The 15,879-nt window shown below is 38.1% G+C and overlaps 1 protein-coding gene across 2 annotated transcripts in view; it reads right to left on the bottom strand.

The window, feature by feature from the left end:
• Positions 1–870: 870 nt before the first annotated feature.
• PPP3CA (protein phosphatase 3 catalytic subunit alpha) overlaps positions 871–15,879 on the bottom strand; it is a 320,335-nt gene continuing 305,326 nt past the window's right edge. The window contains exons 11-14 of one of the 2 annotated variants that reach the window (XM_077755738.1): positions 12,620–12,704; positions 7,310–7,407; positions 4,248–4,277; positions 871–1,101 (exon numbers count right to left, since the gene is read on the bottom strand). In XM_077755738.1, the coding sequence (XP_077611864.1) occupies positions 905–1,101; positions 4,248–4,277; positions 7,310–7,407; positions 12,620–12,704 (410 nt within the window). In that variant the 3' untranslated portion in view covers positions 871–904. The remainder of the gene's footprint in view (positions 1,102–4,247; positions 4,278–7,309; positions 7,408–12,619; positions 12,705–15,879) is intronic. The other variant, XM_077755739.1, reaches the window with a different exon arrangement.

Below are 15,879 nucleotides of genomic sequence, written 5' to 3' on the forward strand. Positions count from 1 at the left end.
CAGAATATAGATGCTTTATCACTGTACTTAATATGGTGTCTTGTTCACTATACTTAAAAATGCACCACTCATAAATATTTAATTCAGGAAGCCACAACCAAGACTTGATTTATCAACAAAAAAAAAACCCCTAAATATAAACAGCAAAAAAAGATAGATGTAATTATTCCAGTTTTTTTAAAACTTAAAAGAAAAGAAATGATATTCATTGCTAAATTAATAAGATAAGTGTTATATGGAAAGAAGAGCATTCAAGCACACTAAAGAAACCTGAGGTAAGCATAATCTGTACAAAATTAAACTGTCCTTTTTGGCATTTTAACAAATTTGCAACATTCTTTTTTTTTCTTTTTCTGTTTTTTTTTTTTAAGACTGCCTAATTCATTTTATAGCCATTGTCTGACAAGAGTAGCAAAACATTATCAATAAATAGTCCTTATTTAGTTTGTACATCATTTTGTTAAAAATGTTTGATGTCATCCATTTTTAGTGCTGCAACTGTAAACGTACAATAGAGTAAGAAATTAGACAAAGTTTTCGTGTCCAGTAACATAATAAAAGACCTTTCATTAACCTATCTAGAAGTCCCCAATGCAGTAGGAAAACATGTTCATTCCCCTAACATTGCAGTATATACTAGCGTTAGCTTTCTTTTTAAATTTTTTTCCTATAAGCATTTTTAAAAGGCATACCCCAAAGAGGTGTTTAATCACCACCTCCACCAAAATATAGTTTATTATCTCTCTCCCTCTTTTTTTAATGATAGTGTAAACTGAATCCAATTCCTGGCCCCCAGAGCAAATAAGCTACCGTCAGAGGCAAGAACACCCAACTGCTGATAGGCAGCAATCCCATCATGCCCTGCAGCTCAAAAAAAAAAAAAAAGAAAGTGAACAGGAAGTGGTCACTGGATATTGCTGCTATTACTGCCATTGCTGTCTGTGCCGTTAGTCTCTGAGGCGAGAGCCTTGTTGATGGAGTTAAGGTTGGCGTCAGAGGGCATGGCGTCTCTGCGGGGTGGCATCCTCTCATTAATTCGGTCTAAGCCCTTGGCCTCCTCGAAGCTAGTGATCTTATGTTGTGGTGAAAATCCTTTGATGGCTAAACAGAAAATCATTAAAAAAAAAAAAAAAAAAAGAAAAGTTAGAGGTTAGCCGGAGGAAAGCAAAGGGCACAGCTTTGCATCAGGTGAGGTTAGAGATTTCGCAGTGAGTGAGGGGAATCCTTTAGTAGAGAACAAAATGACGGGACCTGAACACAACACAACAGACTCCTTACCATACCCGAAGATAACCAAAAGGTTTGAAAACAGCCAATGTCTCTTGCCAACCAAAATGTCCTCTTCAAGTTAGTAAAAGGTAAACATTTCTCTGGTCTTCGTGAGCGTTTAGATCAACGAAATGCGAAGTGGATATGTAAAGAAGAAAGTTGCTACCAGGGACAGGGATCTAGATTGAGCATCGGCTGGCCACGTCATTAAAATGATTATTGTATCAAACACCCTAACCTAGACAGACCGTTAACACAGCCTTACTTTTGCTATTCCACTGTGCTAGTCGTGGCAAATGCAGTAGAGTCAGGCGAGCTAGGTCTCAAAGTCTAGTAGAGGCCTTTAGAGCGAAAGGTAAGAGGCTACAAGAGTAATTAACTTTGCCATCTCAGAATCCCAGAAAGACCTTCTTGGCAAACAACTCAATGGTGGCATGAGGAAAAAACAGAAATTATAAACTCCTGCTTCTCCAACTCAACTTTGGAAGCATGGTCAAGTGGGTGATAAAGTAAGAGAAACTCAGAAAAATCATGAGGACGAAGTAGAAAAACGTCATCTGCCCTTCAGCAGCAAAACAGGTCAAACTGATGTTCACCTGATATCCATTACTGCCTAAATCAAAGAAAAACGCTTTCTTAGTAGATCAATATAGATGTAAGTAAAGTTAACGGTTCAAGAATAAGGAGAAAATGCCTTTCAGAACTTTTAGCAAAAAGGACAGGATTGGTTTGGGCCCTTTTCAGTGAAAATGTGGATTCTCAAGAGGAAGTGTGGATATTTGACTTTTTTCATTAACCCTTAGTGTACTCCCAACATAGACAAGGCATTTGTTCAAGAAACTTAAGGATTTCAACAGCAGGTGCACAAACCAACCAGTGAGTTAAAAATAAAGTACATAATTGGGCAACCAATGACATCGGTTTGCTTTACTTCCTGCGATGGGCAAGCCAGATATTGAAGGGCCAATCACCAGTGCTGAATTGGGCTGTATCTCCATAGCTGATCAAGGACAATCTCATGGTACCTTTATCCTCCCCACCTTATTTGAGGGGGGGGTGGGAAGGAAAGCAGTTTCAATTTGAAACTTTGCCCGCCATTTCTACCCAAAGGTGCAGTGCCTTTTATTAGTATGATGAGATTCTTCAAAGATATACACAGTTGCTTCCAAACTCATTACATGACAAGAAACAGTGTACCACCCCTCTGCACTTTAAAGGTTAGCAAAATGGTGATTAGTCAGTTATGAGAGGAAGAAGATGGGGAAATGGGGAAAGACCAAGGCCCAAAGCAAAGCTTCTTAATTCTTCTCTAAATCGATAATAAATTGCAAAATAATAGAGGCTTCTAATGAGCACCCACCCTGAAAATGCAATTATTTTGAGGGACAGAATAGTGGCACAGAGTGGTATTCTATTCGTTTTCTAAACCACTGTGAATATCATTTCATCGTAATGAATAAATAAAAAGTTTGTTAACGTGATAATTTGTGAAGCGATCTTACTAATTTCAATGGCAAACGAGGAAGCTCTAGGTTTGAAAAGCCAATAGGGTGAGAGCGTAGACATTGAGAATCTAGCTAGAACGATGGATGTGTCCGGAATGGGGCTCCATCTTTGATCAAACTGTCTACCCTGGTACCGAAGAATGTGCTCTGCTGTAGTTGCTGGTCAGACAATGGGTATTAGCAATTTACATTGGTAGTATACTTAACACGACACAGAGTCACAGAAACCACAGAAAACAGCCAAACTATCCACAAGAATGCACACTGCAGATTAGAATTTGCCAAGAGGAATAGAGAATTCCCACATAAATAGCAGTCGATTCACTGCTATTTAGGAAGCAGTTGTATTTTCTCTTACAGTGCTGTCATTTCTCCTACTGTATCCAAATCATATGCAAATTCCACAGTCTAAAGTGGCACTTTTCACATCATTATCAAAGGACCATACACACACAATTTTGGGAAAAATAAAACGTGATCTTGCAAGAACAAAATACAACTGAAGAATTTTGTTTTAAAGGGGAACTTCAAATTATTCTTTTTAAAAAAATTTCCAGAGGATATGGTGGGGATAATATTAGACAGTATTCTGATACACAGTTCTCTCATACCTATGTATTTTTTAAGCCCTTGATTCAAAAGTAGTTTCTAGAGGGTCAATGCTGTAGTCCTTGAGTAGTGCTAGGGCACAGTGGGTGACGTATATACAGTTCTGGATTTCCCCGACGGCACCTAGCGCAGTCCCTGACTCAAAGCAGACAGAGAACAGTCCACTGAGTGAGGACTGGACTGTCACTGTTCTTGTAATGGCCACTGCCACAGCCACTGGGTAGCTCTGAACTCTATAGCATCTTGCTGGTGCTAACTGTCCTACAAATACCAGTAGGTCAAAATTTGTAAGACTCTCAGAACTCTTTATCTCATGCACGACTGTCTCGTGCTGGAATATTTCTTAGAGACATAAATTATGTTGAACTACAACAAAGCACTATTCAAATGAACGCTTTTTTTTTTTTTTTGCTAGAAACTTCTGAAGACTAGAATTAATAAAGCTATTATTCTCCTCTCCTTTTTCAGTGCTGACTGAAAATGATTTGAGGGAGGGACATGGTTCAACTCAAAGAATATTATTTTATACGATAGTTGTCAAAACAGAAGCTACAACCCCCACCCCACATCGTTCAAGATATATAATCCTTTGGTTTTCTGTGATTATACTAGGTTCATTGTATACGAAGTCAAACATAGCTTTAAGGGAAAAAATAAACAAACAAACAAGCCATAAAAGGACATTTTCCCCTTTAAAGCAAGAACATGTTGGTTAATACTGAGCCACAACTGTTAGCCCAACACCCACACACTCTGTACAAGCTACAGCAAAAAATAAAATAATAAAATAATAAAAAAAATGAATACACCCAGCAGAGCCCTTATCTGTTGTAGATACAACAGAAAGGGGACTGGCCAATTTACCTTCATCAGCCTCAATAGCCTCAACAGTAGCTGAAGAGAAGAAAGGGGGTGCAAAATGAATGAGAAAAATGAGCAGAGGATTTTTAATTCTAAGAACAAATCAGTGACGTTCAAGGGAGCTCAGAGTATTAATGCTCCTGTAAGTGCTGGATTCTGGCACAGACAATAAAACAGAAACGGTATAAAGAAAGAAAAACCACAACAAAAGTGAGCTTATTTTATGAGCTGGATACACCTATCTGAGTGAACTGAGTTTTGTTTAATAAATGACAAAATGATGAACCCTTGAGGAACACAGGACAGTTTTATTTAGATGGAATCGATAAGGGACGAGGTTACTCTAACATGTACATCTGACACAGAAAGGACAATAAAACCACTGCTATGCCTGGTGATCTAAGATTTTAAAACGCCAGACATAATAGCAGACCTCGAAACAGTGTCATAACATTGGTGGCATAATTCACACTATTCAGTATTAAGTGGTGCGATTCCTAGTGTGGTGCAAAGGTGGAGTGTGTGTCTGTGGGTGTCTGTGTGTGTGTGAATTTAGAGGAAGAATCAAATCAATGCATCTGACTTGATAGTGTATCTAACTCTTCAAAGACCAACACCAAGTGTGTCTGGAGCAGTGAGGGAGAAGGGGAAACGGAGGCAATGAAGTATAGAGTCCAGGGTCCCTTTGCCAGGCTACCCAACTGAAAATAAGTTTTCTTTACTGGAATACCATCTTTGGAAATGAAATTCCTGAAATGCTATAATCAAGTGGTAACATGTCAGTTGCAGTAAGAATTCTATCAGCATTTTAAAGAAGAGGCAGTCTAAATACTGAAACCTCAGCAACTTTCAGAGGCTAAAAGCCCATTGCTTTATCAGCAATTTTTTGTAATAAGGTTAGCATCTGTATTCTCACTAGTCCAGGTGTATGAGCCTTTCCATGTTATTAAGGCTAGTTGATATTTCCCTAATTAAGTGCTAGGATGCAAAACTTCTCTGTTAACTCCAAAATGTTTAATATTAAAATTCTACCCCTTGACTTTAATTTGCATATCTCTTATAATTTAAAGTTGCAAGACTAGAGCAACTGCCAAACGAGCACTATAATTTCCTTACAGTGCCTTCTGATCCCTTAAGGTGAAAATGTAAAATGTTTGCCACCATGGAGAAAAGCTAAACAGTAAAGCTTTAAGCAGTTTCTTCTTTTTGACAATTTGAAATCCCAACAGTGGATTCTGAAATCATTTTAATGTATGTGCTTTAAAATCCATACTGAGTTTTCAAGTTCTCAGGACTAACGGGGTTCCAACCCTTGTGTCTAGTCTATGTGTATGCGTTTGTGTGTGTGAGAGCTCCACACAGAACAACTCACACCAATGGATTTAACAGAACGTAACAGAAAAGGAAACTGAATAATCTAAGTAAACATACAAGTGAAAAATCTAGAAACAAAACAAAGAATTCTAAGAACTTAAGTAACTGAAGTTCAAACGTAAAGCAAAAAATCTGGAACCACACCAGCACCAACATATCAGAAATATGCACTGCCCATTATTAAGTGTTTCCTTTCAAAGCAAATGTGGCCCACAGTTTCTGACAATACACCTGTTGTGCCTTAAAATGTGCTTATCAGAAACTAAGCAGATTTCAGTCAATTAGGTAGCTGTGTTTTATGCATATAAATGATTCATTTATGTTCATTTGTTAAAAAGCATGTTTGTTTTGGTGGGAGAAGTTTTTTTTTTAAGTCATTAAAATTATCTTTAGATATAAATCAAGAGGAAATGTACTTCGATGTATTTTCCTATCTTCATTTACAAATTTGTTCCTTTTGTGGGAACTAAGATGTTGATTTTGGAATAAATTCATATGAAAATAAAATTACAGTGATGTTGAACATGACTCTATGTAGAAGGTGTGCCTAAATCAAGTAACCAACCATAAGAATACTTTCATCTTCTAGATTAAGGGATAGAGATAGAAAAAAAAAAAAACACAAAAAAAAAACCAAACAAAAAAGCACACACACACAAAAAGAAGATTCAGGAAAAGATATGGAAAATTAAGCAAGAGGCTGAGATTAGTTTTTAAAATGTTATAGCATATTTCTGTTTTATTGACTTTTATTCATTGATTTAAAGTCTAATCTAATAGTAAATTTTCATAAAGTATCATTAAAATTGGACTCTAATTAATGGTAGCATTAGTTAAAATAGCAAGACAAAATTAACAAACGGAAAAGAAAATATATCAACTGTGCTGTCTGATTTGGTGGCCACTAGTCACATACGGCTATTGAAAGCAAATTAATAAAAATTAGCTAAAGTTTAAAAAATCTGTTTCAGTTTCTTGGTTTGGACTAGCTATGTTTCAACTGCCTGATAGCCATGTTACCAGTGGCCCCTGCACAGATACAGAATTTCCATCATCACAAAAATGTCTACTGGACAGCAAACATTTTAATTTAAAAAAAACTATCTTAAAGGAAATGTTTTCATTCTCTTCCAAAAATAAACTGTGGTTCTACTCAGTCTCTTAAGTTCTGGATGGAGAAATCAGAGAACAGACACTTAGGACTCCCAATATCTATTCAAGCAGGTGACGAAATCGCCCTTTTAAATGTTCTTCCATTCTCCACTAGAATCTAGACCATAACGGATGTGTATTTATGTGAGTGTTTATTTTTTTCAATCAGACAGCTAACCAGAACATTTAGCAAAAGCGTCATAAAAAAATCCTTTTTAGCAACGTAACGGCTCCAAGCTGTCCACGCTATCAGGCGTGTAGACAACCAAAGTGAGTCATCTCCAGGTGGGGGCTGACTATGCGGTTAGGGTGTACGTGGGTGGATGGTGGGCAGCGGAGGAACCCGCATTCCTGTGAAGAGGGACGCTATTCTGTCGGACACGACTGGTCAAACTGATGTGGGGTTTCAGCCCTTCTTCCCGCTGAGAAGAACTGAAGACCAAGGCCGAGCTTAAATGGAGGAACGAATCAGGCTAAAAACACCGCGGACGGAGATGCCCGGGCACACGGTCCTACCCGATACCAACGCGTCTGCTTACCGCTTTGCAGTGTCTGCTTCCCTCCAGAAAGCACTCCGCTGGGGAGCATGCCGGTGGGAGTCAAGCCTTTCAGTGTTAGCACGCTCTCACTCTCTTCTCTGGAAAGGGACACGGGGAGAGAAGACATTAGCTTTTGTTTTCTTTCAAAAGGAAGAAAAGACATGCAGAGGGGCAGGAGATGCATAGTAGAACTCAAATCTAGGCTCTCTGGATTTTTATTTTCCTTAAAACATAGTATGTATGTATTTTTAAATGTTTCTTTTTGAGAGAGAGAGAGCAAGCAGGGGAAAGGCAGAGGGAGAGGGAGACAGAATTCCAAGTAGGCTCCATGTTGTCAGCACAGAACCTGAGGTGGCGCTTGAACTCACGGACGGATGGTGAGATGACGACATGAGCCTCACTGTCAAGAGTCAGACGCTTAACTGACTGAGCCACTCAGGAGCTCCTAAACATAGTATATTTTTATACAATCATATAAAAGTAATGTTATGCCAATGAATAGTTGCTCTGACAGAGTTTATAATTACACGCTCGTGCAGGTTCAACCTTTTCTGAGTCCTAAATTTACATTTTGTAAGCAGGTGTCAGGATACAGAGAGTTTGCTGGGCACCCATTGTTGATACTGTAAATATGTTAAAAATGAGCCATGGAGAGTTTGGAGGTAAATTTTCCAGCCAAGGCTCAGCAGAAGTTAAGTGGGACTGACTTTTCTTGAGAGAGAAGACCAAAGAGTAAATATGAGAGATTTTAAAAACTCCATGGTTTATGGATTAGGGCACGAGCAGTTACATTCAGGGGCTATTAAGTAATTTTGACATCATATCATAAGCACAAATAATGACAACCAGACAGTGAAGCAACTGGTAACGTTTCTCACCATTTCTGTTCAACAGTCTCTTTCCCCACTGATTTGCTAATATAACATTGTATTACTCATTGTGACAACTGTTTTACAGTCTTATGTACATCATCATTTCAATTATATTATTAGTCACAGCACTATTATTCACTTTGATTTATTAATAAATCATAATGATTAAATAACCATGAAATGGGAATAAGCTCATATCTTTTCACATAGAAGAAATCCTACATAATCAGAAAAAAATGTTATAATACATATATACTTACATATATAGGCATAATGTTTACAATATGTAGAACTACCAATGCCACATTTTTATGAAGATGTCTAACATGACCCAAACAGACTTCTGTTTTTTTTTTTTTACGTTTATTTTGAGAGAGAGAGAGAGAGAGCGAGCAAGCAGGGGAGGGGCAGAGAGAGAGGAAGAGAGAATCCAAAGCAGCTCAGAGTCCGATGTGGGGCTCCATCCCAGGAACTGTAAGATCATGATCTGAGCCAAAATCAAGAATCAGATGCTCAACTGACCAAACCACCCAGGTGCCCTCCCCTCCCCCCAACAGAATTCAAAACATTACTCCCCAAAACTGCTACTTCGGCAGGCTTTCTTCAACTTCATCTTTTAGTTAAGCTTAACGCATCGCCCCTTCACTCCTATCCTCTCTCTCTCTCTACCACCCTGCATCTCCACTCAATCAGCCAACTTTGGGGGCTCACTGTATTGCCAGCATCTTGCCACTTCTCTTTTAAGACAGCTTTATTGAGTATAATTAACATCCCACATTATTCATCCATTTAAAGCATGTGATGTAATCAATTGTTTTTAGTGTATTCGCAGAGTTGTGAAACAATCACCGTAAGCAATTTTAAAATATTTTCATCACCGCCAAAAGAAACTCCCCCAGTATCTGCAAGGTTCATTACCTCCTTGCCTTCGAATCTCTGCTCAATCATCACCCTCTAAGTGAGGATTTCCTTTAGAAGCTACTTAAAATAATATTCACCTTCTATTGTCCCTACCTTTCCTTAATTTTATTTTATTAAAGCACATATCACCCCTGAAAAACTATACAGTTTATTTTCTCTTGTTTTTTTTTTTAAGTATCTAGACCAGAATAGCACAGTATATAGTCCACATTCAAAAAAACATTTATGAAAAGAATGAGTAAAAGGAAGACAGAATGAAGAATGGCAGTGTTATCCACATTTTAGATTTCTATATCCTTTACTGCAGTGTGCTTAGAAATACGAGGTTTGAGATGTTTACAAATCATTGTTTACCCTCATACAGGTATTGCAACCTTTTCAAGCTTCTGCTGTCAAATGTGTAGAGGTCACATAAAGAAGAAATATCTTAAATGCTAATATATGGATTTGGAAATTGGGAGTATCTCTAAATAAATGAACATACTGGAGCACCTGGGTGGCTCAGCTGGGTGAGTGTCAGACTCTTGATTTTTGCTCTGGTCACGATCTAATATATCCTGAGATTGAGCTCCATGTCAGGTGCTACGCTGACAGCATGAAGCCTGCTTGAGATTATCTTTCTCCCTCCTTTTTTCCCTCTCTGCTTGTGTGTGCATGCGCTCTCTCTCTCTCTCTCTCTCAATAAATCAACATTTAAAAAATTAAAAAGAGAAAAGAACTTTCTTTTTCTTTGCATTCATATTCAAAATCAGGCCTCTTGTACCACCATTCTCATTCATTCATTACATGTTAAAACTTTGAGCTTCACAAATTCCTTTTAGTTTGTCTCTTCCTTTGTATCTTTCCTCCTATGGCTTAATTTGCTCGGATTATTTCAATAGCTTCCAAAATGTCCTCCCTGACATCAATTAGTCATCATGTTAACCAGTCTTCACACTGCCATTAACATGTAATACCTAAACAAGGGTCAGAGCACGCCTCTCATTCTCTGAAAACTTACACCACCAGACCCTCACTGCTTCCACACAGAATATTAAATACTTTATCATGCTATTCAAGGTTGTGTTGAGGATCTGGACTTAAATACATCTTCAGGTCCACTTTTCACTAGATTCCTCACCTACCTTCATGTCTTACCATCCAGCTCTTTTGAATACTTAGAATTCACTGACCATATTGTTCAAGTCAGACACTCAGTAGCACTGCTCACTAACTGAGTTTGGACACCTTGCCTCGCTTGCAAATTTGCCATGTGGATTACTGTCACATGCAAGCGCCACGAGCCATGGCACCTGGCCCTTAGCAAGTGCCCATAAAATGTTGCTCTTAGGAACACGTGACTATGTTCTTGATGACTTCTCAGCCTCCAGGCATGCCTTTACCACAATTCACCACCTAATGGAATCCAGCCTCTCCTTCCTGGTACTCCTTCACTGTCAGCCTCTTCATGAACATTTTTTTTTTCAGGGAACAGAAGAGCTCCCTGGAGCCCCCCGTTCTCTTCCATAGCAGAGCATCTCTTCATGTATTTAGCACACGTGTCATTGTCGTATGTAAGTTTGTTGTCAACATGTCTGTCATTCCGATTTGGTATTTGGTGTGCCTAACTCAGTATATTGTACACATTTAATACTCAATATTATTTACTAAGCTTTCTCGGGCTATGACCTCCCTTGCATTCTGCAGATTTAGTATAGATGCGTTTAATATAGGAAAACCATAAAATAAACCTTGTTTATATTTTCTGTCAATGTGTGCTATCTTAGTCAAGTCACTGATCATCACTGGGTGCAAATGGATCATTTCTCAGATGAGAATAATTAGGGTTTATGCATCCACTGGCAGTGGCTGGAGGGCCTTGCAGTTTTAAGATGTACCTATGATTCTCCAGCATGGCCCCTCCCACTTTCATGTGGTTTGAAGACTAACAGAGAGGGAAACCAAATTTTTATATTAAGAAAGGCTTCTCCAAGTGAAATATACTTTCACTTGGAACTTTTGGAGCTGTTTACTTCTTCTCACAGAGACTTCAGGTAATAAAAATAAAATAATGTTTCTTTGTAAATCTGAGGCATAATAAACAAGGAATTGACAAAAAAGAAGTAGTAGTTGAGCTTATGACCGTCACACGGTCTCTTGCCTCCAGCGGGCACTTTTCCAGCCACATAGATCTCCTTGCTGGTCCTTAAAAGTGCTGGTTTCTATCTAAGAATCTTTGCACTTTTGCCTTAAACATCTTTACTTCCGTATCTTCATGAAGGTCACCCCCCACTTACCACTCAAATGCTACTATTCAGAAAGTTCTTTGTTGGCCACATACTGAAAGCAGTGCCTCATCTCCCACTTGCTATCCCCTGTATTGTTTTTTTCCTTCAAGGTGCCTGATCAGTGCTTTAAGTTTTAACGTACTTATGACTGAATGAATGAGTCCTGATAATTCTGCCAGGGATAGAAAGCATTAGAGCAGAGGCAGCCTCATTTGTTAGGCTGTGAGGAGCAACGATACTCGATTTTCAGCTTTAACAGGACTTTTCAGGATTTGGCTGGCTGACGCAGAGCTATTGTTGACTTTGATTTGGTGTTTTAAGAAAGGCTGATACTGCTTTTCATCTTTCTCATGGCTCCCTGCTATTGGCATCGAGCTGTTTAGTTATCCTTTAGTGACTCTATCAGGAGTACACTAGAAATAGCCAGAGGAGAAATCAAAAGGGCCCATGTAGCTACTCTAGGAGGAAGAAGTGAGACAAAATTTGGCAAAAATTAGGTTATGAACCATATAAGATGGAAATGGACTATTTCTCAAGGTATTCCTATTTATCCTTATAAATGAGTAACTGCGAATTGACCATATACTCCTCACATATAATCATGTCATATTTCACAGCAATTTTTTTGAAGAGAAGTGTAAGTTACTTTGTTTTACCTAACAGTAGATAATAGAATTTAAATTTAAGAGAAGTGGAGTTAATTCTCTCTAGGGAAATACTTGTTTTCTAATGCAGGATTAAGAATAACATGATTCATGATCTATTTAAAAAATAACTACTACAGGTGAATTGTAACATTAAATAGCTGTTTTTTCTTTCCATGATTTATTAGAATAACATATGTTCACATGAACCAGCTCGATGGTAAACATTCATTTCCCAGAAATCTACTGAAATGTACCTGATAAATTCATCTTTTACCACAGAGCCAGAATGAAAACTAAAATGAATTATAACAGGTTTCCTATGTCACTACAAGTTCAACCTATTGTGTTTTAAAGTCCAGCAGCAAAGAGGATGATAAAACAGGAAGTAGTCCAGTTAGCGGCTTTCTCTATAGAAATAATTTAGTATACTTCAGTGTGACTAAGAGAGTAAGGAATGAACAATTCCATTTAAAAGAAAAAAAACCTAAGAAAAAGTAAATATTTTCTAGTAAAATATTTAAGTTATCAGGTTAAAGTATCAGAATGCTTATGAAGTGACACATGAGCACATTCAAAACAGAAATACAGGTACAATGATCCCACCTGAGAACTGAGAACACTCGGGCCATTTTGCCTATTGCTCGGATCTTGTTCCTTATCACCTCCTTCCGGGCTGCGGCTGTTGCGCCTGTATTTTAAAACAGAGAATTAAGTAGTCAATGGCCTTTATCTCATTGTAATTATCTTACAAATTTAAACATATAACCAACTATAGTAAGCCAAGCCATCCCTCCCCCAGCCACATGGATTTATCTGTGAATTAATTTTATTTTACTTTATCTTTGTAAGCTTATTTATTTATTTTTGAGAGGGAGAAGAAGCAGAGAGAAGGAGAGAAACACAATCTCAAGCAGGCTCCACACTGCCAGCACAGAGCCTGATGTGGAGCTTGAACTCATGGATAGTGAGAGCATGACCTGAGCCAAAAATTAAAAGTCAGACACTTAATTGAGCTACCCACGTGCCCTCTGTGAATTAGTTTTAAAAACTTATACATTTGGCCATTAATACTTGGATGTGGCTCTTGAGAGGTCCCCAAAATGTGAAGAGCAACTTTTGAGATTTCCAAGGGGAGGTGGGTAAAAGGCTGAAAAAATCACGGAGCTGACAGGTTAGGTTCCTACCCTTCTCTTCTAATTGAGTTCCCTTCTCTTGTGTTTATACAGAGAGAGCATGTATTGGCAGGAAGAATCAAGTGAGTCACTAGGATTTTCTACTCATTTCTGGAACTCCATGCTGGGAAGACTACTTTAGGAAACTGTCCTTTTGAAAGTTCTCCCTTGAAGTGATCACACCAGGAAGTTTCAACTCCCTGAGTTCCCTGAAGCATCATGTTTGTTATTTAATGGCCATAAAACATTTGTTTAAGCACCTGATACTCTTTGACCTTCTGTTGGTTCCCATGTTCTAGAGGGAAAAATGGAAAACTACTGAATTGGATTTAATGAGAGATGGTGGCACATGGTTTGTATTTTAGTACTTACATAAAAAAGTTACATATAGGCCTGTCTGAGAAACTTTAACCACTTATTCTATTTTCCAAATGAAAAAAAAAATCAATCTGCCTAGGTTATTATTACTATAAATACTTTTATTATGTTTTAAAATAATACTAATATGGTCTTTAGTGAATCTAGTTGTTGTTGTTGTTGTTAAATTCCACAAGCATGTTTGGAGAAGTGCAAATCACAGGAAAACATCTCTCATAAGATTTTTATAATCCAAGGTAAAGGGGCTGAGGTACCATTTTATCTATTATATGGGCCTTTATAGAAAATGTTAACCCAAGAAGATTGTTTTTCTAGTTCTGCTGCCATGAACAGAAATACAACAACAGTCTTCTTGGATAACATCAGAAGGTTCCTCATCCAAATGAACAGTTTAACTTGTTTAGAGACTGCAGGTCTTGGGTGATCACTGGTGTAAGTTTTCGTCTTTTAATCTGAGATAAGGACAAGCTTTTTGACCGTTCTGGAAGGAAAGATTTCTCCTTTTTCTCTTAGAGGGTTTTAAAGAATGTGATCTGGAATCTTTTGCATAGTTTGATGACAGTCAAACAATGAATCACCACACTAATATTTCTATAAGAAAGAAAACTCACATCAAAACACACACCATTTTGAACCGCCTGGAGGAAAAAACCTCTGCTTTTCTCTCATCCCCAAGGAAAATGAACACCTAATGGGCCACCTTCTTCTCCTGAGTGAGTTAGTTTGGCAGAAGTGATGTTAACACACACCCATCTCACTACCCATGAGTGTTCCTCAGAAGATATGTACCAGCCACTTGGCTTCTTCACTTTGTCTCCCTGACCTGAAGCCTTCAAGAAGCCCATGTATCAGGCTTTCTCTTGCAGCATTCACACCATGGTAGGCCTCTCCCAACATGCTGATTGGCAAGACTTACTGTTGCCAGCTATTCTGCCCGTAAACGAGTGGAGAAAACCATTCTCCAATCCAGTCTTTCTAATGATAAAGTGAAACCATGGATGCTCATTCACTAGGCTCCTTGACTTATACTCTGTTGTCCGGAACATTTGAGGAGAAGACAGGATGTGTGCTGGATCCCTGCCTCAAACTTTATCCTGGGTTTCTAACATTATGTATTACCTATGACTTGTAACTATCATTCTTTATACAGTAAATCTTGTTCTGGAGACCATCGAAAAGTCTAAGTTTCTGTGCCTGCACTGTAGATAATTTATGTTCAAGAGACTGCTAAAGAACTTTAGTTAAGAAAATAAAAAAAGTGGGATGGCAATTTGTCTCCGTAAGGCTTTTTGCTATATGTATTTTTTCAGTTACATTCTGCTTTCAGCCTAATACTGCTATTTCCACTCCACATTAACTATTTCCAGTCTGTTTGACCCAGTGCACCCAGAGGTCACGATGCGTTAAGTGAGGGAAAAGATTCTGACCCTCTCCGACACACGGTATGGCCCGATCACAAAATCCATCCACCAGACACAAAGAATGTAAACCGTGAGTGAGCTCCAAAAGTGGCAACTATCCTTAGAAGCACAGTAAGAAAAGCAGCAAGAGGGACTGTTTAGAAATAAAATTGTACATATTTGAGAGAAATGAGAAAGGGAAAACAGAAAACAAAATAAGTGAAAACTGTAGAAGTATAATCTCCCAGAAAAATTTCAATAAAGGCCTTATAAAAACCATAAGCAGGCCAAAGACAAGCAGGACACTAAGTTGGAAAGGGTGGGAAATAAATTATACAGAGCCATCCTCTTTAGCTCAGTATTAGTGGATTCTCAGAAAAATGCTCAACTAAATGCTGAATTTTAAATGTAAAATGAAGGTTCTGATAGAGCCTGTTTACCATTCCTTATTTATTTCAGATCACTTACTGGAGAGCATGTAACCGGTATGCTATTTCATGCATTCACAGTCGTGCTCCTAACAAATGGTGATTCACAGCGTGTTACAGCACTTCTCTTTCTCTTTGTTTTCTCTTTATTTATATTCAAGCTATTTAACAATGCAGTGTAGTCTTGACTTCAGGAGGAGCAACCAGTGATTTATCTCTTACACATGAAACCCAGCGCTCATCCTGAAAAGTGCCCTCCTGATTGCCCATCACCCATTTAATCCATCCCCCCACTCAATTTTCTTAATGAAGGAATGCTGTCTCTTTTTAAATTTCTCAATAACACAGATAAGGAAAAAAGTTTACCACTCCTTTTATAAAGTTAGAACATATTTACCCCCCAAAATCAAAAATAGCCTAATCATAAACAGCATAAAGAGACGTATTAAATGAGTATCTCTTGAAGTTTTATCCTGGGGATTGCC

This window comes from Crocuta crocuta, unplaced genomic scaffold (assembly GCF_008692635.1).
Source record: "Crocuta crocuta isolate KB4526 unplaced genomic scaffold, BGI_CrCroc_1.0 scaffold92, whole genome shotgun sequence".
NCBI classification, from domain to species: domain Eukaryota; kingdom Metazoa; phylum Chordata; class Mammalia; order Carnivora; family Hyaenidae; genus Crocuta; species Crocuta crocuta.